The 21,562-nt window shown below is 47.7% G+C and overlaps 1 protein-coding gene across 6 annotated transcripts in view; it reads left to right on the top strand.

Annotated features, from left to right (window-relative positions):
- Window positions 1–245: 245 nt before the first annotated feature.
- GGT1 (gamma-glutamyltransferase 1) overlaps window positions 246–21,562 on the top strand; it is a 35,675-nt gene continuing 14,358 nt past the window's right edge. Inside the window, exons 1-2 of one of the 6 annotated variants that reach the window (XM_035340542.1) lie at window positions 246–257; window positions 654–660. Coding sequence is in view for 2 of the 6 variants with exons in the window: in XM_035340537.1 (XP_035196428.1) it covers window positions 2,572–2,612 (41 nt within the window). In the remaining 4 variants the exon portion in view is untranslated. The other 5 variants (XM_035340537.1, XM_035340538.1, XM_035340543.1 and 2 more) reach the window with 5 other exon arrangements.

The raw sequence follows: 21,562 nt of genomic DNA on the forward strand, positions 1-21,562 counted from the left end.
CTTTTTTATGTGTCTCATAAAAATATTTCTAAAGAGCTTTTTAAAAACCTGGCTTAAAAGGGACCTCGGCAATTTCAGGCTGTGGGCTGGAGTTACAGTTCCATAAAAGAGCTAAACCATCTAAAACCCTACAGGAGAGGCTGAAGGCAGTGCCTGGTGCTCTTAATCTTCTTTTGGCATTTGAAACTGCTAAGTGCGCAGATTATATTGGCTCTAAGCATCTTAGTGCAGTGCTAAACCGCTGAGAACAACCACAGGTCTCCAGGGGAGCATGTGGACCCAGCGCTGGAGGCCACAGTTGTGGCCAGACCGCCAGACTGTGGAGGTCTGATCCGCTCCAGCACTGCACGTGAAAAGGCAGGCAGCTGGCCTGAGAGGCGGCTGCGTGGGATGCTCAGAGCTCTCACCGCCTCACTGGCTCTGGCAGAGTGAAGCGAGTCCAGCCGTGATGGCACGTAAGATGTCCTCCTGCTCAGCAGAGCGATACATCTGATTCTCCTTTCGGCTTCTCCAACAAGCTCTGCAATTTGGAGAAAGATCTGATCCATACAGTCCCTGTGAGACCAACAGGGTTGGAAATTCAGGCTTGCCTGTCAGTGTTGTGTGTGTGAAACAAGCCCCAGGCTTTGGCTGAGCTCAGTGCCTTGGATTAGAGGGTGAAAATCAGAGACTCAGTGGGAGCAAGCACAGAATTGGCTGAGAGAGCAGACACCCCACTTTTGTGCTTGCTTCTGTTGGGGCAAAACTCCCTCTGCCCTCACTGGGAGCAGGGGAAGGCCCTGAGGAGGAAATTCCTCCCTGTGGGGTCTCTGGTACAAACCTGCAATGTCACCAAGCCCACCCAAGAGCAGGGCTGGGGACCACAATCCTGAGGGACAGGACCAGGGTGCACGGCTGTTGGGTGCGAATGATGAGAGGCAGTGTGTAACAGTGCCAGCAGCCATGTGTCTTCACGGCACAGAGTGCTGGACCTCAGCTGCTGCCACACGGGAACCGCCTGTGGGAAGGAACCGGAGGCTGAGCAGCGCTTGCCACCAAGGCAAGCACCTGTGAGCTTTCTCTCCTGTGTAAGGTTGTCTTTAAAAACTTGTTTGTAGTTCATGGCAGGCCTGGAAAAGTGACCGGCTGTTCCTATTTCTTCCCAGCTTAACTAGTTTTTCTCCCTCTATATCCTGGTGTAAAAAGACATTTCAGATTTTAAAAAATAATAACCTAAGTACTTAAAGAGTAGTAGGGGAGTACAAGAAGGCTGCTGCATTGCCTGTCCAGCACTGCTCCCTCCAGCAAACAGGCTTTTCCTAGGAATCTTACCTGCGTCAGTAACACCTGGCACCCCTGGGCTGCTTAGCGCAGGGGCTCTTTCAGGCTTTGCCAGCTTCAGGTTTGGTTCGGATAACACCTGCCTGTGCCACTTCTGCCTCGTGCACGGAGCTTGCTGCTCCCTCAGTGCCATCCTTGCAGAGGCTTTCCCTCATGTGATGCTACAGATGGAGCCTCTCCAGACAGGCTGTCAGAGCCGATGATCTTCACCAGCTGCACTAACTGTGTTAACCTTTGAAGTGAAGTGAATTTCTGTTGTCAGAACAGCAGAGGCCAGCACACAACCTTCCACCTTCCCCTCCTTGTTTTCTCACCATGAAAAATGCTTTGGCCTTTCCTGTGCTTATCGCAGCACTTTTGTGTGGCTTAGCCCATGTTTGCCTCAGCGCGTCAGGCCACACAGTTCACTTGTAAGGAATTTCATCCACGCCTTAAAGGAATGGAGGTAGGCAAGGTTGGGAAGGCTCCTGGACAAAGGTCCTGCCTCGGTGATCACAAGCAGCAGTGCCAAAAAGGATGGATACCGGAGGGAAAAGAGTGAGCTGCTTGGAGGAGCTACCTTGTGAAATACGCATGTAAGAGCGGTGACTGAGTGCCTCCCTCCTTTGCATAGGGTGAGGGAGGGCACTGGGGTGCTGGCGTGTGCCCAGAGGGACTGCTGATGGGGCTCCTGGCCCCTGACATCCCTCCCTGCACTCTCTGGTGCTGTGTCGTGGTTGTCATCCTGCAGGCTGCAGCCCAAGGTGCAGTCTGATAGTGACACAGGACAGTCGATCCCCGGGGACGGTTTCCCTTCTGTTTTTGATGCAATTTGAGCTAAATATAGGGCTGCTCCACGAACAAGACGTTTGTGTGCCTGAGGCAGGGAGCCTGTTACGACGTGCAGGAGCACAGGCGCAGGTCACAGCCCTTGTGGGACCCTCCAGGCTGGATGTGATGGGATGCTGAGGGGACGCAGCAGGGCAGTGCCCACAGAGGGGATGCCCCGGGGGGTGCCACTGCAAGCATCCCCCGTGGCAGCCGCCTCCTTTGGAAACCAGCAGGCCACTGAGTCTGGAAAGCCACGGATCTGGCCGCAGGCTGGCTACCTTGAAATTCCCTCCCATCTGTGCCATCTAGTGCCCAGCACAAGAACTGGGACTGCCCCAGCCTCTCAGCCTCAGGGGGACAGCCCTGCTCTCCGGAGGAGAGGCTCTGCTCTCCCCTGGGCCAGGCTCCAAGCCCTGGGGGGGCGCTGGGAGGCCCCCTGCGATGCCGGCACCGCCTGCTTGGAAAATCCCACTTGGCTCCAGGTAGGATCGCAGCACGCAGGTGTCTGTAGGGTGGATGGAGCGGGGAGCACTGACTGTCTTTGGAGGCTGGAGGTGAGACGAGGCTGGGTGATAGGGGCTGCAGGTAGGGTGAGGAAGGCTTCAAGCTCTCGGAGATCCTGCCTTTGCTTTCCAGGCGCTGCGTTCCCGTGCTCTGACGTGGCACATATGTTTTAATGGACGAAAATACAGACCTCTGTCAGAATTGGAATTCTCCTATTTAGATAGACTTCAGTCCTGTTCCAAGGGGAGCTACAGTTAGCTTTACTTAAGTGAATGCCCTAGATCACAGAACACTTGTTTTTAGATCTAAGTATGGGTTGTTGGGCATAATCTTTTTGTTATGCAGTTTCTTAGGTAAGTTATTTTTCAAACAGCTTCTACAGCAGTTGCTTGGCTTGCCAGCTTTGATTCTTAACTCCGACTCTGTCCTCTTTCTCCTTTTTAAAGAAATACTATTCCTTCTTACAGACCCAGTTTCATTTATAAGCTCTAAATGAGAGGGGGTGAATCAGGAGCTAACAAAATCTTGCTTTCTTCTTGCTGCATTTTTTCCACAAATCTGTATTAGGGATTTAGTGGTGGTGAATAGAGCTGTTAGCTCAAATCCATCAATACACACCTACCCTTCATAGTGGTTTATCACAGCCAGGCATTATTACACATTTCTCTGTGCTGAATGTTGTCTGCCCTTATTTGCAATGTTTCACAAACATTTTCAAGTTTTCCAGAAGCTCCTCAAAAATTTCCTGATGTCCTTTGCTAGCTCCATGTATTATTCTGTGCCATTTCATTACTGGGCCACAATTAAATACATTTGGATGCCTCCAGCATCCATAGGGCACCCCACTCTAAGCTTTTTCCACATGAAGATTTGATTATTCATTCTTCACGTGTAATTTGTGTTGGATGAAAAAAGATTATTTGATCTCTGCTTCCCCAAACCTCTTACTAGCAACTTCAGGGAGTCAGGAATAAAAGTGTTCGAGGAACAGATGAACGTATCCTCGCTCTCTGGATCACATCCAGGGGTCCGTTAGCCCTGCTCCTCTTTGCTTATGAGCTGCATCTGCTGCTTTGCTCCCTGTGAAGCACTGCAAGCTTGCAGGATATACTGCAGAGGCATGTCGTGCTGTTTCTGAAATGTAAATTTTCTTCCCCCTTTTTTTTTTCCTTGCTGTTTAAGCTTGATTGCTTAGGAAGTCTCAGTAGCCTTTTTAAATATGAAAAGGTAGACTTGTGCCATAGCATCTGATAGCATAACTGGCCGTAGTGATAGCTCAGTGGTTTTGGAGCCAGCATGCTCGGAGCTCTCCTGGGGCTGCTATTGATCTTGGAATGTTATTGCTTTTGAAGGGGCTGGTCTTTGAAACCAGAGCTCCAGGAAGTCATTTAAGAATGTGCTTGCATCCTGCTGAGCACTGAAACTCTGGGGATTTCAGTGGGAAGGAAACCCATCCTGAAACAGATGCAGTGTTTATCTGCTTTTCCTAATCAGTGCTCCATCTTCCTGGAGGTGGAATTCCTCCTCCAAAGCATCACCTGGCAGTGGGAGGCCAGTGCTGGTGTCAAGCCCCCAGTTGCCTGAAGCTTCATTGGTCCCAGCTGTGCTCTGGAGAGCTCTATTTCTGAGGTGTCTCAGCTCAGGGCAGGTGTTTTGCTGTGGGTGATGCTGGCAGGGCTGCTCACACACCTGCAGTTGCTCTTCTTCCAGGACCAAGCAGTGTAGAGGCAGGGTCGGTTCTCCAGCAAGCTCCTGACTTCACAGGTTTGTAGGCTGCTGAGCTGCTGTCTCTCAGCTCTTTGGGCCTCACGGTCTCCCTAGGGATTCCCATCTTCCCCTGTGCACCTCACCCCCTCGTCTGTCGGTGTGCCACAGGCTTTAAAGTGTGCTTGTGTGAGGGGGGAGCCAGCAGGAGCACTTCCCTGCAGTTTGTCACCAGAGCCCCTTGACTAACAGGGGAGCCTCCGGTCCCTGTCCTACATGCAAGGTAACGGAGGCTCAGATGGGCGATGTGATTTATTGCAAACATTCTGTAGCAGAAACAAAACTAAGCCCTCTTTTCTTCCCCCAAACACCGTAACCCCGTGGCTTGGCCTTTCCCTTCACTCCCCCTGCCCATGCAGCAGGCTCAGGGTGGGTGCCGAGCTGTAACCTGGGCGCACTTGGTGCGGGGGCACCCGCAGCCCCGTGCTGAGGGGGTGCCTGGCCTCGTGTGCATCGTCTCCCTTCGGGGTGCAGCAGTGGCGGTGCCTGGGTGTCATGGGAGGGGTCGTAGTCCGGGCAGGCTGAGCCCGTGGCATGGCTGAGCCTGGCTCTGGCCAGCCCAGTCTGGTCGGAGTGGTGCAGGGAAGGGGACGGCCGGGCTCCTGGCTCCCCGGACGTGCCGTCCCAGCTTTAATTACAGAGATGCTGCTGCCTGAGTGTAATTAGCAGTTGGGAAATGCTGAGTGTGATTTTAATAATCAGAGTAACGCGTTTTGTCCTTTCTCTAAGAGACGCTCTGCAAACGAAAACTGTAATTAAAAAGCACACACACAGGGAGAACAATGTGCAGTGGGTGCGTTACTGATGCACAAGCAGAGCATCCAGCAAGTGGCCTGACCTGGCACAGGAGCTTCTTTTGGGGCAATCTTCATGATAGAGCTCCCAGGGGACCAATGTGTAAAAACAGCAGGATTTGACTCAGTTGTGAGTTTTACAAAAGGCTCTTCCCAGTCTCTGCGGCTCCCCTTTGATATAATTGTGTTCCTTGATAAGGATGAGTCTCCTGAGTGTCATCCTCCCCGTTGCTTTTTGCTCCTGTCCCCATTGTGTTTCCGTCCTCTCCCCAGCAAGCCCAAATTAGCTCGAGCCTAGTGGGATCTGTGTGCTGCAGGCCTGCAAGGCAAGGGGGAGGCAGGAAGCCCTTTCAAGAGTAGCCAGCATTTCTGGTAGCCTCAGATCTGAACAGCAGGGCCAAGCCCTGGACCCCTGGACTCTGCCTCTCTTCCTTGCTTCTTCCTGCTTTCTCTTAAAAAAAAAAAAAAAAAAAAAAAAAAAAAAGTCTCTTTCATCCAGTCTCTTGTCTCTGCACAGGGCTGCCCTGCCAGAGGTCAAAGTTTATTTCTGGCCATGAGAGCTCTCACAAGGGAGCAGCCCTAGGGGACTTTGCCCCCGAGCTCCCCATTATGCACCAGGGCTGACCTCCCTGCAGATTGTCCCCTCTGCTCCTGCACTGCGAGGCCACCGTGTGGGTGAGGAGGGGGAAACCGAGGCACAACAGCATTCAGGAAATGTTTACGCCATCTTCCTAGGCATCAGATGGCCAGAGCTGGGGATGTGCTCCCAGCATCTGGGGGATGAAGGAGAGTGGGGATATTGCCGCAGCCTGAGGGAAGCCTCTCTGTCTCAGCTGCAGGGGATGGTGACGGACTCTCCCTCGGGAGGCCACTCACTCCCCTGTGAGTCTGCTTGTGATAAGTGTCACTGGTTGATGGGGTTCTCATAGTTCAGGGTGTGTCTGTTTGTGCTACCATTCGTCCTGACCTGCAGGAGACACCCTCATCTTCAGGAGTGCAAAGCCAGGATGATATCTGTCGTTTCTGACCCACTGCCATTTCTCCCTGCCTGGGAGCAGAGGTCAGGGCCCCCAGGTTGATAAGGGGCAGCTTGCTCCCTCGTATCCCGTGGTGCTCTGCCATGCAGGTGTCACTGGCCTGCCCTGCTGGCTAACTGCAGCCCTGGCACACTGGGAAAACAAACAAAGCCTTCCGCAGAGATCAGGTTGTGACGTGATAAAGGGACCTGCGATTTCCACTGGCAATGGAAATGGCAGCAGGTGTGGGCTCAGCAGATGGGAAAACATCCAGCACCTGCCTCTGACACGGGGAGGCTGCGGGGTGAACCCAAACCAACCCAGCCACGTGGGATGGAGCGGGAGAGCCGATGGGGCTGAGCTCACCTGCAGGCTCAGTGGCAACCCAGGGCAAGAGGAACTGCCCCAGGGCTGTGCTGGGACAGCCTCTGCCTGCAGCCTGCATGGCTGCTACCACATGTGTAAGGCAGGTTGCTTTGAGGCAGAAACTTGTGATTTTGGTAGTTCAAAAACAGTGGCCAACTCTGGTGACCTTTGCCATGCTAAAATAAGCCTAAAGAAAACGGGGGATACAGGTTACCCGGACAGACTCTTTTCTCCCATGCAGGGCTTTGGGAATTGTATTTGAGATGTAAGCCTGGTTCTCCCTGTAGCAAGTTGCCTCTCTCAGGACAGGAGATCTATCAGTGAGCAGTTATCCATTCCACAGCCCTATGTCATGCCCTGCCCCGAGGAGGGGATGCTGTGAGCATCCCACCTGCCAGGTTTCTGCACTCAGACAGATAGAGAAGCCCTTCAAGGCAGGCTCCCATCTCTGTGGTATCATGCTGTGATTTCAGGTTCCTGCTTCTCCTTTAGGAGGAGATTCTTTGCCTCTGCCTTGTAATTACAAGAAAGTAATGGGGAAAGGAGCTTCTCATGCTCTCTCCCCCTTTTCTACGTGAACCTTGTGACCACCATCCTGAGGAAGCAGGGACTCAGCCAGTGATTTCCATATGTACCCTTGGGCTGGTAGAAGCTGAACGCAACCGAGTGCTTTGCTGAAGCACGGGCTGGGACAGGAGCCTGCACATTATATGGCAGTGTCCATCCCATGTATGGGCTCAAGGACATTTTCACCAAGACTAGATCTGTCCTGTGTCCCTCTCAAGGTCAAAGTAGTTGGGTTGCAAATAGCCACACAAGTGAGCTGTATTACCGAAGCCTTAACTGGACCAAACGTGCGCCTCAAGGTATGACGAGAGGAGTGCTCGGAGATTTCCTTTAGAAGGGAAAATCCGTTTGTTTCCCAGAGACTGTCATTCTCACAAGCAAATAGGGAGTGGGAGGTGCTGAGTTGTTGGAGTAAAACAGATGTAAGTCCAGACTCTTACAGCATGGGCTGTGTGCCATGATGTGCATCCTTCCCACGTAGTGCTGTATGCATTACCTCGGCTGCTGCCGGGCACCTTCCTTGCCTGTCTAGAGTGCAAACCTGTGTTCTGGTGTGAACCTGAGCTCCCCAGCCCTACCTAACTCATTTCTGGTCACTCAGCCCACAGATGGACTGCACCACCAGAAAGTTGCCCTACACATTCAGTGCAGCTTAGCACTGTATCCAAAGCCTTCTCAGGAACTCAGTGAAAACTCTTCCAATGCAACACCTGAGGAGCCGTTAGCGGCTCTTGGCTCCTGCAGCACTCTCGGAGAAGGACCAGGTCCCAGCACAGCATCAGCTGAGCAGCCCCACAGTGGGGCTGGGGGCAGACAAGTGGGAATAGCAGACCTGGGGCTGGCTGCCCCATTTCTGGCTTCTGCTGCTTTGCCCAGTCCCTCTGTGAGATGTTCCAACCCTACCCCAGCTATGGGGCAGGAGCTATTGAGTAGTCGGGTTGCAGACATGCTGTACAAAGGTAACCCAAGCTTGCTTCAGGCATACCAGGATGTGCTGAGTTTTACACTGAGAAGTTTCAGCTGTTGCTTTGAGAGCAGCAGAGCTGATTCTACAGCAGAAGCTGTTGAGAAAAGGGCAGGAAGTTGTGAGGCTTCCTGGGACACACGGCTGGGCACCAAGCTTGGGCAGGCTGCGCACACACGTCATGGGGCTGAGCCTTAGGGCAGCCTTCTTTCATGTCCAAGAATAACGTGTGAGCCACATGGCTCTGAGTCCTGCTGGTTTTTAGGCAGAATGGAAAAGGGATTTGTGTGGTAGACCTTGGCTCTTCCCGGGAAAAGTCCTTGTTCCTCTGGTTTTAGGGCCCTCTTGCTTTGGTTAGACTTTAACAGCAATTAATCACCCAACAACTTTCTATAGTAGTCTGCAAGTTTTCCATTAAGTAGCAAACACTTTGAACTTCTCTCCAGCTCCTGCACTGCAATCTAATCTGCTGTCATTTTCCTCAAGGAGAAGGAGCTACCTCCACATTTTATTTGTTTTCTGTTTACGCTAGGGGAGAAACCAAAGCCATGAGAAACAGCGAAAACAACAGCCCACGTAGCTCCAGGCACCGCGCTGTTAGATCACTGTCAGCCTCTGCACTTGCCACTTCCAACTGCGTCTGGATTTAATATATTGGATGTCTGACAGAGGAAAAGATGTGATGTCTAGCAGCGTGCTTAAGGGAATCTGGGGGGAAGATTCCTAGTTTCAGCTCAGACTCATCTACTCTGAAGCCTGGGCAAGTTGTCTCTGCTCCCATCTCTAAAGCAGGGGTCTGAATGCTTTTCTCATGTTAGCAAGTAAGGTGCCCTGGCAGTAGCTTAAACACGTTGTTAAGCAGTACAAATTTTTGTAATGATGATGATAAGAATTTAGCAGTCTGGACAGGTTGTGGAGTCTGGGGATCTTCCTGTAGGGATGACAAGAACTGGAGTGTGTTCTTTGGTAAGCAGCTTTACATGGACTCCCCTGGCTCCTATTCCTCTGCCTGATCACTGCTCAGGGCTGTTTGTCTCCACTGGCCCCTCTCCCTTTCCTATCTAGGATGGCAGTCAGGGATCTGGGGAAGCGCCGTGCTGTGGAAGGCAGGGACTGTGCAGTGTGGCTATCCTCATCTCTGCCTAGGTGTGGGGCTTGCTCCCCTCACACTGAGGGAGCCCAGGTTGTACCGAACTCACCGAAAATCTAGGACCTTGCAGCTTCTTTCTCTTACTATGAGTATCAGTTGAGAAACGGGAAGAGGCCAATATATTCTTCCTCTTTGTGCTTAAATTTTTTTAGAGCTTGCTTTGCCATCCACCTAGTGTGTTTAACCTGCCTCCAAACTATCCTGTGAAAGACATGCACTCTGAGCAAGTGAAGAGTTTTCCCTGGGATAAATTGGGTCTGTTGCACTCGTGGTTGTGCTGAAGCATGCCTGCCAGGGGTGCAACTTTCTTCTTTGGACAAGGATATCTGAATAATTCAATGTTTGTTGATTCTGGTTTGATCCCAGCAGCTCCAAAGCCAGGGACCCTCCAAAGCAACAGGACAAGAGGGAGTGGTTTACTGAGATTGTGTTTCTATAATTCAGTGTTACGTATGTAAGAGAAAGTCTGTCCCAGATCTGCAAAAAATACATTATGCAGCCTTCCTAGCAGTTAGAAGAGAATCTAACTCAGATATGTACCTGTTTTGGTTCCCACGACACTAACAAGTCACAAGTCTTTAAGGTCAATGAGATTCAGACCATGATTTGGCATATGGAACACTCCTTACAGTGTTTCAAATAGTTCACTTCCTCATGCTGGCACACAAAGCAACTGCTGATTTCAAGGCCTCGACTGTGATAATTCGGTGCTGCCATGTACTCTCCACCAGGAACAGCTCAGAGAATGAGAGGACGGCCGGGCAGGAACACACAGACACAACCGAGACAAAACAGGTGGCTGGCTCTCCCTGCAGCCTCTCATGCACAGCGTCCAAAGGTAAAGTATTATCATCGACAAAGGTATCTACTCAATCTGAAAGAGCCATACAAGACACCTGAAAGTCTAACCACGTCAGCTACTTCCTCTTCTGAAGCCAAGCTTTGCATTTTCATAGCTGTATGTATGTTAACTTAAACTGATAAACTTAGGCTTTGACAGGGGGATAGGACTAGATGATCTTTCAAGTTCCCTTCCAATCCCTAACGTTCTGTGATTCTGTGAACAGGTCAGGGGAGAACTCTGACTGAAAAATAACCCAGGAAGGGGAAAAACTCAGGTCATTTTTCCAGTTCACCGTGCATTGCACAAGTGGCTCTGCTTGCAAGAGTCATTCTTGCATCTTCCTTCCCCACCCAAATCTAAGGGCTCGCCATGGAGGTTCCTGTTGGTGCGGGATTTCAGTGGCATGAGCTGGGCATTTATTTGGCTGCTGTTGCATGAACCTGCGCATCCTGGTGGTGTTGCTGGCAGGAGACAGTAACTCTGACTTCCCCTCTGACAGCCTGGAGAGGCTCCCGCCTTTTCCAGTTGTTTCAGCTGAGAAGACACTCACATCATCTGTTATACAGCTATACCAGAGATACTCAACTAATAATTTGTAAGTTCTCAGCTGGTCAAACCCTGTCCTCGTGCATGACGTGGCCTCTCACAGTCAAACAAGCCCTTCAGTGAAAGATCAACAAGAGTAATGAAGGAAGTTGAAAATTATTTTCCCTTTGGAGAGCAATGGTACATCCTTGAGAGATTTCCTCTCCATTCACAGGCTACAAGACTTCCTCTGATGGAGAAGGGCAGGATGTACCTCTCAAGAGCTTCCCAGGTCGGTGGCCAGGACAATGCCGTTTATGGGATGCATGTGCCTTCGTCCCCACTGGGCTCCCTGCCCCTCTGGCCACGTGGCGGGACAGTGCTCCAGCATCAGTTTGTTGTGGAGAGTGCAGGAGTGGTGCTTTCCCCAGCCAGGTGGCTATGGTGGCAGTGGTGCCCTAACACAGATGGTGTCCTTGTACCGGGGCTTGTGCCATGGGAAAGGCCAGCAACTGGCAGCACATTGTTTGATGTATGAAGAAAAGAAATGACGCTGCCAGTACAGATTCACTCCTGGGACTACCCAACATCAAACTATTGTCCTCATTCGAGTCTGATCCTTCCTTGCTCCCCACCCTGTATGCTGTTCCCTTTACCGTGAGAAAGCATGGCACGGAAAGTGGCTGACCACTGTCCTCAGTTTGCCGTGTGAGCCAGCAATCCTTCAGGGATGGGGAGGGGGAAGGGTGGCAATGAGTTTACAGCTCAAAGATACAAATTCATTACATCACCCTCCCTTTCTGACCACTCCCATATATAAAGTCTTGCTGCCGCTCAGCTGTGTGACCAGTCTTGCTTTCGAAATCCTTGTTTCTGGGAGCCCTTGAGGAATAAGGGGCAAGAAACGTCTTTTGGTGCCGCTAGCAGAAGGCGAACTGCCCCCAGGGAGAAGAGAGCTTTCAAAGTAGTGAGTAAATAGCATGATTTTATTGTATCATCTCCATAGTTTGGTTGGGTTGGTGCGTGGAATAGAGTGGTCATTTTTTCCCCTTTATTACATGCCTTTCCAGCTCTTTAATCATTCTTTATTAACGTGTGCATGTTCCATTAGCCTTCAGGCTCAGGTTTGAGGAGCAATTGTTTCTCTTCTCCAGGGATTGCCAGCCAGGTCTTGATCTACCATGTTGAATTTGGGCTCTCTCAAGTCACCCTGCTCTTAATAAAAGTCAGGTCATGGGCATCAGGGTCTCTGTCCAGGCAATTTGAATAGTTGCTGATCACCAGTTAGGAGAGCTGCTTAACTGTGGCATGGCAGGGTCAGAAGTACATGAACTGATTTCAAGAGGAATTGGTTTTTACAGTTCCTGAGATTAGAGGAAGGAGCTGAGATTAGAGGAAGGAGCTAGGAGTCTAGTGATCTGGGATCTTAACCTGTTTTACAAACATAATCCAATGTACAACACCGGGCAAGCTATTTAATCACTGCAGGGCCCATCCAACTCATGAAGATGCCCTGTCTACAACTCAAACTAGTATGGTCTTCACTCCTACTTGAGATGAACAGGTCCATGGAAAAATTGGTAATTAGGGTTATGAAACTGAGTCACAATTTTCTTGTGGTTTTGTATGTAGTATTGGTGGCATGGCGTGCTGAGAGGGGAAGTGATGCTTTGGCTGGCTGACAGAGGAAAGACTCAAAGCTACCGGAGAGATGAGAGCTATAAAAAGGGTGGAAGGCAGATTTTCTGGGGTCCTGAAGGTGAGAAATTCTTACTTAAGTTAGTGTCCCGCTGGTAAGCAGTCCTCTTCAGAGAAAGCTGCATCGAAGGGACGGGCTGAAATTCATGCCTTTTTCCACATTATTCCATGTTCCTAAGTAGTAACTTGGTCAATGCAGACCCTGTTGGGGTAGGAGGTCAAGCACTGGCAAGTGTTTTTTACCTAGTAGCAAGGAGGAAGGCCAGGAGGCAGGTGCAGTGCTAGAAAAGCTGCAGGGACTGTGGAATGATAGTGGGGGTGTCTTCCAGAAACAGAATGGCAGGGCAGTGCTGTGGGAGACCTCCAGCACAGGAGCAGGGGAGAGGACAGAGCTCCTGATGTGCAGAACTATCAATGGCAACTGCATTTGTGTGAGAAAGAACAGATTCTGCCTAGGAATACAAATATTTAGACATGTGAAGGACCAGAACAGCACTCAGGAGACTGTGTGCTCATTACCAGAACAAAATGGCCCTGTCCTGCACGTGCTCGGAAAGCAAAGACCTGGCTCTGGTAATGGCTCTTTGATCTGTGACATCTGTAGTGGAAGAGGTACAACATCTCCCGCTGAAAAGCCGCTCAGTACCCAGATAGCTGAGACAGCCGTTTTGCCTGTGTGCTGAAGCCCTTCTAACGTGCCAAAGGGGGGCTCTCCAGGAGCAGGGCTGTTCTCTCTGTTCCAGCACAAGGACCTAGTCCTGGGTTGCTACATGTCCTAGTTTAGCTGGGATGAAAAGTTGTTCAAGCCAGCTCCATGACAATCTACCTCATCTATCTCTAAAGTCTTGATTTAGCAATTTAGCAAAAGCGAGTGAATTTAAACAGGTAGTATGAGGTGGTTGGTGGGTTTTTTTTGTTTGTTTGTTTTTGTTTTTTTTTTTTTTCAGTTGGGAATTGAGCTCTTCTCTGAGTTCTGCTGAAGTCTGTGGAAACTCCTTCGGTGAATGTAGCCCTTAGACTGTTATTTTGGAATCTGTAATTTTTCCTGTCCAGATGCCCCACAGTCTATAAGGTAATAGCAGATAAAATAAACCCTCTGCAAAGGACCAAGAAATCTGAAATTCATGTGTGATCTGAGAGCTTCACTGTGCATGCAAAGAGAAGACTGTGAAAGAGAGGCCCAACTGCAGCAGTCAGGCTGAAGTGGAGAAACCTCTGGCCTTGAGAATGAGCATCCATTTATTTTTTTCTCATTAGTGTTTGCCTTTTCTATTCATTTTTTTCTGTCCTCCTTCCTTCCTTCTCCCTCCATTTTCCCCTTCCACCAGTTCAGGTTTTCTGTCTTCCGTGTTATTTCATCTTCTTCCCTCCTCTCTTCCTTCCCTAACCCCCTACCCTCTTTTGTTCCAGCATGGTGGGCTTGTGGTGAAGCTGTGTGAGACTGTTGCTGAGCTGATTGCCGGCTGCTGCAGGAAAAAGCAGCTGTTAGCTGCAATGACACAGCCCCTTTGGTGGCCCGACAGAAAGGCTTTGCAAAGATGAAAGGGATTCATAAAGCTAATAAATGGTGCAAGCTGTGTAAAATGTGGGAGTAACAAGTGAGTCTAGGTAGCAGATAATAAATGTATCAGAGAGGAAAGGTGATAAAAGAAGGATTTCCTTGAAGACATGACGGTTGCACTTTGTGGAAGAGAAGAGCTGGAAGGCTCGCATCTATTGTCAGATAGGACTTAAAAAGTTTAGTGAGCTGGTCCTTGTTACTGTTCAACTTTGACATACTTAGTTGTTATAGGAAGTCATGGACCAACATGACCAAACAGTAGGAAATAAGAGTTAACGTTATTATCAAAATCAAGAAAGTGCTCTTGCAAAATGAAATACCACACCAGTAAGCTGTTACCTCTTTCATGCTTACATCCTCCATATCCGGCAGAACGGCAGAGACAACACAAGATGTAGAAATATCCTTTCAAGGAAAGCTCAGGAAATAGCTTTTTGCATTGACCCTTATAACTTAAGCCATGCAATCTACACATCAATATGTCGGTCATAATCCATTTGGGTATCTTATACCATTGTCTAATTGTATGCTCATTAAGATTTATCTCCCTTCTACATCTGGAATATCATTAGGATAATAACGACCTTACATGGGATGATCTTTAAGGTCCCTTCCAATCCAAGCCTTTCTATGATACAAAAATCAGAACCCATTGGGATCATAACAACTTTATTAATATGCTAGTGGCATGAATCCTTGACGTCAGAAGAGTACAACCTCAAGAGGCTTTATCAGAACTTCCACTCTAAGCATATCCCAGTGTTTTTTGTCAAAGGGAAATCGCTGCTCCTTCTGCACGGCAATAAGTAGCTCCTCCAACGACCGAGAAGCCCCACCAGCTGTCACACTGCAGCATGACCTGGTAACACTGCTACAGCCACCCGTGTGGGTAGAAGAATGCAGCCAGAACTGGACCTCGTGACTGGCAAGAAGGGTTTAATAAACCTTGCCATTTAGTAATTGTTTCTTTGGCTTGCCTTTACCCCAGGGATGAGGGTGCACCTACGGTTGATTATGGGAAACCAGACTTCACAAACAGAGCGTGTGGGTTTAGCGGGTTCCTGCTCTTTGGAAGTAACTCAGTGCAGGGGAAGGAGGTGCTTTGGCTGAGGCCAAACCTCTGCTTCTTTAGCCTCAGGAAAGTGGACCTGAGCTCTGGAAGTGGATCATTGTGTCCCTGCCTCTAGTCAGCTTGACCCTTTGCAGGCTGGGTAATTTTCCAGTTCCTAAAGCACCTTTTCTCTTTAGATTCTGTTCTAGGAATTTGTTTTCCATGGCTTTTTCAGCACAGAGACTTCCTTTCTGAATTAGTGTTTCTTACACAGTACTTAGCTATAATTTAATTCATTAATTAAGGTTGTAAATTATTTTATAATGAAAATTAAAAATATAAATTGTTATATTTATACATTTTAATGAATTAGTATTAATTAGGGCTGCGTGCTACCTGTGCAGCTGGTACTTACGTTCTACTTTTAAAGGTGGAAGAATGGAGTGAAGGGTCAGAAGGGAAACTGTTACTTAACAGGAAGCAGCCTTGCATGCTGTTGATATCATTGTGTCACTGGGCACTCAAGGTACTTTCTGATGCTTATCTTTGGATAGTACTGGATTGCAATGTTGCTGTGATAGAGGAGAAAGACTTTCTCCTGATAAAATAGCTAACCTGCAAAATGAGGATACCTCCTAAAAGCTCCTATTCCAATAACACATTCATTCAAGTATCAGGAAATGGAGACCTTGAACTGTTTGCTCTGCAATAAAAAGGAGGAGTCTGAACAGGAGATGCAATTGGTTGCTTCATTTGTGTTTTCAGCTGTTGCTGGTGTCACTTCATGACATTCCTGTGGGAAAATCAGTAAGTGGTGAGGGAAGAAGCAAGAAGAGAAACTACCCAGAAGTGCCTTCATGCTGCCTGAGGCTTTTCGGTATCTGCAGGTTCCGTTACAAGGGCTGTGAAGGTATTGCTTCATACACTGACAGGTGCACTTCTTTAGAGGAAGAAATGGGGACTTCACTCTGCTGCTCATGTTTCAACGTAACGTTAGTACCTGCTAATTTTTAGAGAATGTAAAAGATGACCATGTCATGAATATCACAAGTAGGAAGAGGTGGCAAGCTCTACAGAAGGTACTTTTGTCTTTTTTTATTATTATTATTACTTGTAGTGGGTTGAGATTAACAGGGTAGCAATGCACCTATATTAACTATGCTATTTCTGTTTGAGGTGTGTTTTTGCTTCTTGAAACCTGCAAGACTGAGTTATAGCAGGACAATCTATTCAGTTAATGCCTAGACAGGAATACGCAGCTGTTCCCAAAGCCTACATTCAATTGAAATGCTGCAGTTGTGCATAGCAAGCTATTCACCTATCAGAACCAAAAGCACTAACTTCTTAACTTTCTCTGACGCCATCCTCAACTCCACTTGTATGTAAGTGAAAGAGTAACTCGCTGAGGAGCATCCAACATGTTCCTGTTCTGAACTGGTAAGAACATGCCACAGATGAGACTGGATTGCCCTTGAAGAAGGACATAGGAATTTGGTTAAGTTTGGTGCCTCATTGTTATAAAACTTGCCTTCCAGCAATAGGAGCAAAGAATACAAGTTGCAGACAAATGCGGTGACAGGGAGACACTTATCTGACTGAGGCCAATTTTAATTATTCCAGAGCTGCTATGCTGTTAAGCATAAAACCTCGTACCATCAGACCTGTGGAGTTAGTAAATTAGGAAAAGGGTTCAGTTCAGCAGATTGCATCTTAAATTCCCCTGTAAGATACACCTCACTTGCTATTAAATGTGTGAAAGACCAAAAGTACAATTCAGTTTGTTTGTGGTAGGTAATTTTCCACACAGTCTGTTGTGTTGTTGTTGTTTTTTTTAGAGGATAATTGTTTTGGAACAGCTCCTGTCACAGTCTTTCCTGTAAAGCATCGTGAGCCTCACATCGATACATTAGATACAGTGAGGGCAATATGTGTTACTAGCTGAACATGGCCTGGACTCTGAATATGTACTTTATGCTGGCCAATACGAACAGCAGATGCATCAAACCCTGAGCCTTCAGAATATTTCCTGTGTCAGCACCTGCTTTCCAGAAAGATTCCATTTTTGCTTAAGATCTGTTAGACAATAGTTGAAGAGACCTGCGCTCTTGACACAACGTCTTGAAAAAGGGGTATTTGAAAGCCCTCTTTGAAAGACAAGCACAGACTAGCTCCTTTCCAAACATCTCAGGGCTGGAATGGTCATGTTTTGTAACAATAATTTTTCCAAATGTAAATGCTAAACAGAACTCCATTCTGTTGCTATTACAGGGAAGGAGATGTAGTTTTAAGCAGAGGAAGTATGGCTTATGTTCCCAAAACTTTTACTCTTGGAGCTAGAACAAACTTTGTTAATGATTCATTGTAGTAGAGACACCATCATTTTGACATAAGGAAAGATCCAGAATATCAAAGGTTGGAGTGGGGCAAAGGGAACAGTCAGTTTTGGAACTCAGACATTAACCACTTGATTGATCATAGTAGGTCAAAAGATATCATCTAGCAGTGCTGACTGGCAGCCAGGAAGACTGCTTCATCCAGTGTTTGCAGGACAGCCTGCTGGCTTCAAGTCAGGCTTAGGAGATGGCTTGGATCCTTGCTGTGCCCAAGTTTCAGCCAAGCTGTGATTAACCTGTGCTGCGTTCTGGATGGGCATTCAACTCCTGTGTTCAAAGCTGGCTCTGAAGTTTATAGCAAGGCGTGCACAGCTGGATAAGCTTTAGTAGTTGATCTGTTAGAATCCAAAGGCAAATCCTGCAGCTCATCACCTTGAATCTGGGTTACTATTGGGATTTACACTACACTGCTCAATGGCAGGTGAGCTGCAACCTGTGAGCTGCAACTAGAAGCTCTACAGTGCAATCAGACACACAGGATTATTGCTTAAAAGCTTCAGTGAGGTCTAGTGGTGGAGGGCAGGTTTCTTCATCCTAGATACCTGCTCTGCCATCACACTGCCAGAGGGTGCTGCTATGGGAACAGGGGTGTGGTAGAACAGGCATTGCATCTTTTCTTTGCAGCTGGAGCACTAATCTGAACTAAAGCTGATGACAGTTTAAGGTAGTGTGTAGCTCTGATTGCTGAAGAACAGATACAAGAGCTGATCAGGTGCCCCTACACTGCAGTGGGTCAATCCCACTTGACAAAGGATAGTCCTACCAAATGTTATCACAACCAAATCTGTCTGGGTTTAAGCTGCAAGCTACAGATGCGCTTGAATTTGTGACTATGAACCAACCACAAAGGGTTGGACAAGAGGGGCGTGAGGGTACATGACCACATAGAGATGGGAACACTTCTGTACTTAAGGTGACCGCATACTTGTTCAGTTTCTTTGATCAGAACTGAAGAGCTAGCAATGAGGTGTGGGAATACTCACATTTGCACCATGCGGTAACTGAATCCAAGAATGAAGGATGATTCTGCTGGTGATACACAACATTTGAGTGCTAAAATATGCATGTTAAATGGTATGGTTTCTTGACTCTTCACCTAGTCAATGATTACTTAAGCATTCCTCTCGTACTGTGAATTCAATAGTAATGAGTTTCAATGAGTTAATCTCCATGAGCAGACCTGTACAAATATCAAGTAGTGTGATAAGCTTTGGAGAGCTTTTAAGGAAAGATAAGTGGTTACTGCTAGTGCTGCAAGAACATACTGACCCTAGAAAGGGGTTCACTGCTAGAGAAAGGATAATCAAAGGATATCAGTAAATAAAGATCTGTGCGAAAGGACACGACAGACTTGCAATTACTCTCGAGAGGTAAGAGGGAATTAGAAATGACATGCATTAAGCCATTACCCTTGGCCTTGAAGTGCTGTGTGGGATTTCTTAGGGAACAGAACATGGAACAGTGTGATTTTTTAAAAAATATATCAGATGAAATTTTTTGAAAAGAGAATAGGACCTGAATACTCAGCCTGAATAAGTCCAGGTCTAATATACAGCTTCTAGTTTATTGGGAGGAAAAGCATCTGAAAAGATCTTTTGCAACCGGTGAGAAAATAAAACTTTTAATAAAACATTTTAATTTTAAATTGGGGGTGAGTTTAACAGTGATGTTCTGAATGAGTTTATAAAACTTTATTTTAATAACATGCATTTTTGAGAATGAACTTGCCAGTTCTGGATTTCTGGGAGCTCTCCAATTAGAAAACACTGTGAAAACCATGTGAAATGGGTTATTTTGCATTTATTCCACCTTTCTGCCTTTTTCACTTCATAGTTCATGCTGAAGTGTTTTAAAATTAAAAAAAAAAAATTAGACTTAAAGCTAAAATTTCTGCAGGAAAATATTAAAGATTTTTTTTTGGAAAAAGTTGCTTCAGGAGGAAATTTTCTCCTCTGTGAATTGAACATTGCACGTCATCAGGCTTCAGAAAACCTGATTTATGTGGAGGAATTGCAAATCTTGATTACAGTGGCTCTCTTTGTGAACTGCATACCTGAAAACTAGCTGGAACAGTCTGCTTTTTTAGGGAGCTTTTCACTCAGTTCTGTTCCAGGTGGATTGTCTCTGGTTTGACATCATACCCTTACGTGGGGAATGCCGGTCTGACACCTTTCTCCCTGAAAACGTACCCACGTGCATACGAGGGTACACATCAATGCCACACTTCCTGAAGAGAATGCTGAAGGCATAGCCGGTGTCGGAGGGGAGGGAGGCAGCAAGCCCTACAGGACGCAGGGAGCAGGCTGGGGACTGACATGGAGCTGTTAGCTCTGCGGAAGGCTGTGTTGAGTGGGGCTGTTGCGTTTCTTCGGTGGGGAAGGAGCATAGGTTCAGCACTCGGGGACTGCTCTGTCCCCTTGCTCCAGGAGGACCGGTGCCTAAGTCTGAAATTGGAAGTCTTTTTGAGCTTCTTCATGGCTTGGCTGAATTTTGCTTTATTTCCCTTATTGCTTGTGGAGATGAAGACTGTGTAAGACTTCAACTTAAATATCTCATGATGAATAAGTACAAAAACTTAATAGTTTTAAGTTCCAACCTAATGCCAAAGCAAAAATTCCTATCTCATTCTGTGGCCAAAAATAGACTGATTTAAAAATCTGTTTGTTTGTTTTGAATTCCAGTTCTGTCAATATTTGAGTCACAGTTCTCTCCAGAAATCTGTGTAAGACTTGGATCAGGAATGATTTTCTTAGGAAGGAGAGGTAGTTGTTGATGACTTGTTTGAAGTCTCTAGATGGCATTGTGTGGACAAGGTAGAAACAGTTATGGAAAAGTGCCTGCCAGTCACCATGAAGATCAGGACCCGATAGGAGACCTCTGCTTGTCCGTCTGCCTGCATGGTTGGTTGGAGAACCAGAGTCCTGATCAGAGGCATCCTGGTGACAGCTACACTAAGTCAAAAGGCTTAAGGGGGAAAAATACTTAGCATGGGAACATGTAGATCAGAATCTCAGCTGGCTTAAATTTGTGTCTTATTTCAGTAACTGCTGGGCAAGGCTGCACAGGGAGGCTTATGTGGGAAAGTCAGACCTCTGTGAGTGCAGGGCAGAAGGCACAGGGAAACAAACCCTTTACTTTCGGGACAGTTCTCAAAAGGATAGTGCTTAGAAGTTTGTCTGTCCTAATAAAGCTTTAGAAGAGCACGAGTAAACATGATCACTAACAAAGTCAGCAAAGCTCTCTGCCATTTGGGCTATGCCGTGCTGTCAGTACAGCTTGTACCAGCCTGCCTAGCGCTACTTTGGGGCTATTTGCAGTAAGGTGCAAAGACCTCATTGCAATCACAGAGCTCTAACCTGGTAGGCAGGAGGCAAATCTGATGTTACAACTGCATTTGTAATTTTTACACAGCCCTCATTGTGTAAGGTGTTTGTCCCCTGGCCTTTGGGTAATGATGCCATATATTAACCTTCCAGGGCGTAAGTCCTGTGGATTGTGTAATGAAGGAGAAGCTGATGGGGAATGGGCAACCTAAGCTTCGGATTTGTGTTGTTTTGGTCTTAGTTTTCTTCAGTGCAAGCCCTCTTGGAGCAAATAACCCCAGCTAATTAGCTGCTCAGAGGCTGAGAGTCTGGATATTCCTGCAAATGACAACAGAACGTGCTGGCCATTGCCCTTACTGACAGCTGAGGGAACGTGTGGTTAGCACAGTTATACGTGAGGATTTAAACTGTCATCTGGCTAATTGGGTGTGAACACAGACTCTTGGCGCAAAGAATTGTCACAGATGAAGAAATAATTTGCTTTGTTTGCTGCACCACTTCTCAGCGAGCTGCCAGTGAGAAGGGAAAGCAAGGTGCTAGCTGGGGACCCAGCAGCAGCTCGGTGGTTGGTGAGCAATGCTTGTCCTGTCTGTTTTCTGTTCTCTGGCCTCGGGGCAGGCTGCTGGGAACAGCCCTAGGAAACACCTGCTAAAACAGGACTTTGGTAGGAAGGTGGGATGTGCACACCTGATCCTGAAGCACAGTGTAAGCACAAGTAGCTGTCATATGGTCTCCTATACAGTTCACATGGCTCCACCCACGTGATCGGTTGTGGGCACCCTCCTTAGGTCGTCATTAATCAGTAACAGGACTTTTGTGTGAACAGCCCTGGGACCTCTGCTATCAGCCCGGGCCTGCTCTCTCAGGGCCTGTGTTGGGTTATGCTCCCGTGAGCCCTGTGGCCGTCCTGCG

The sequence above is a fragment of the Oxyura jamaicensis genome, chromosome 15 (assembly GCF_011077185.1).
Source record: "Oxyura jamaicensis isolate SHBP4307 breed ruddy duck chromosome 15, BPBGC_Ojam_1.0, whole genome shotgun sequence".
Classification (NCBI taxonomy): domain Eukaryota; kingdom Metazoa; phylum Chordata; class Aves; order Anseriformes; family Anatidae; genus Oxyura; species Oxyura jamaicensis.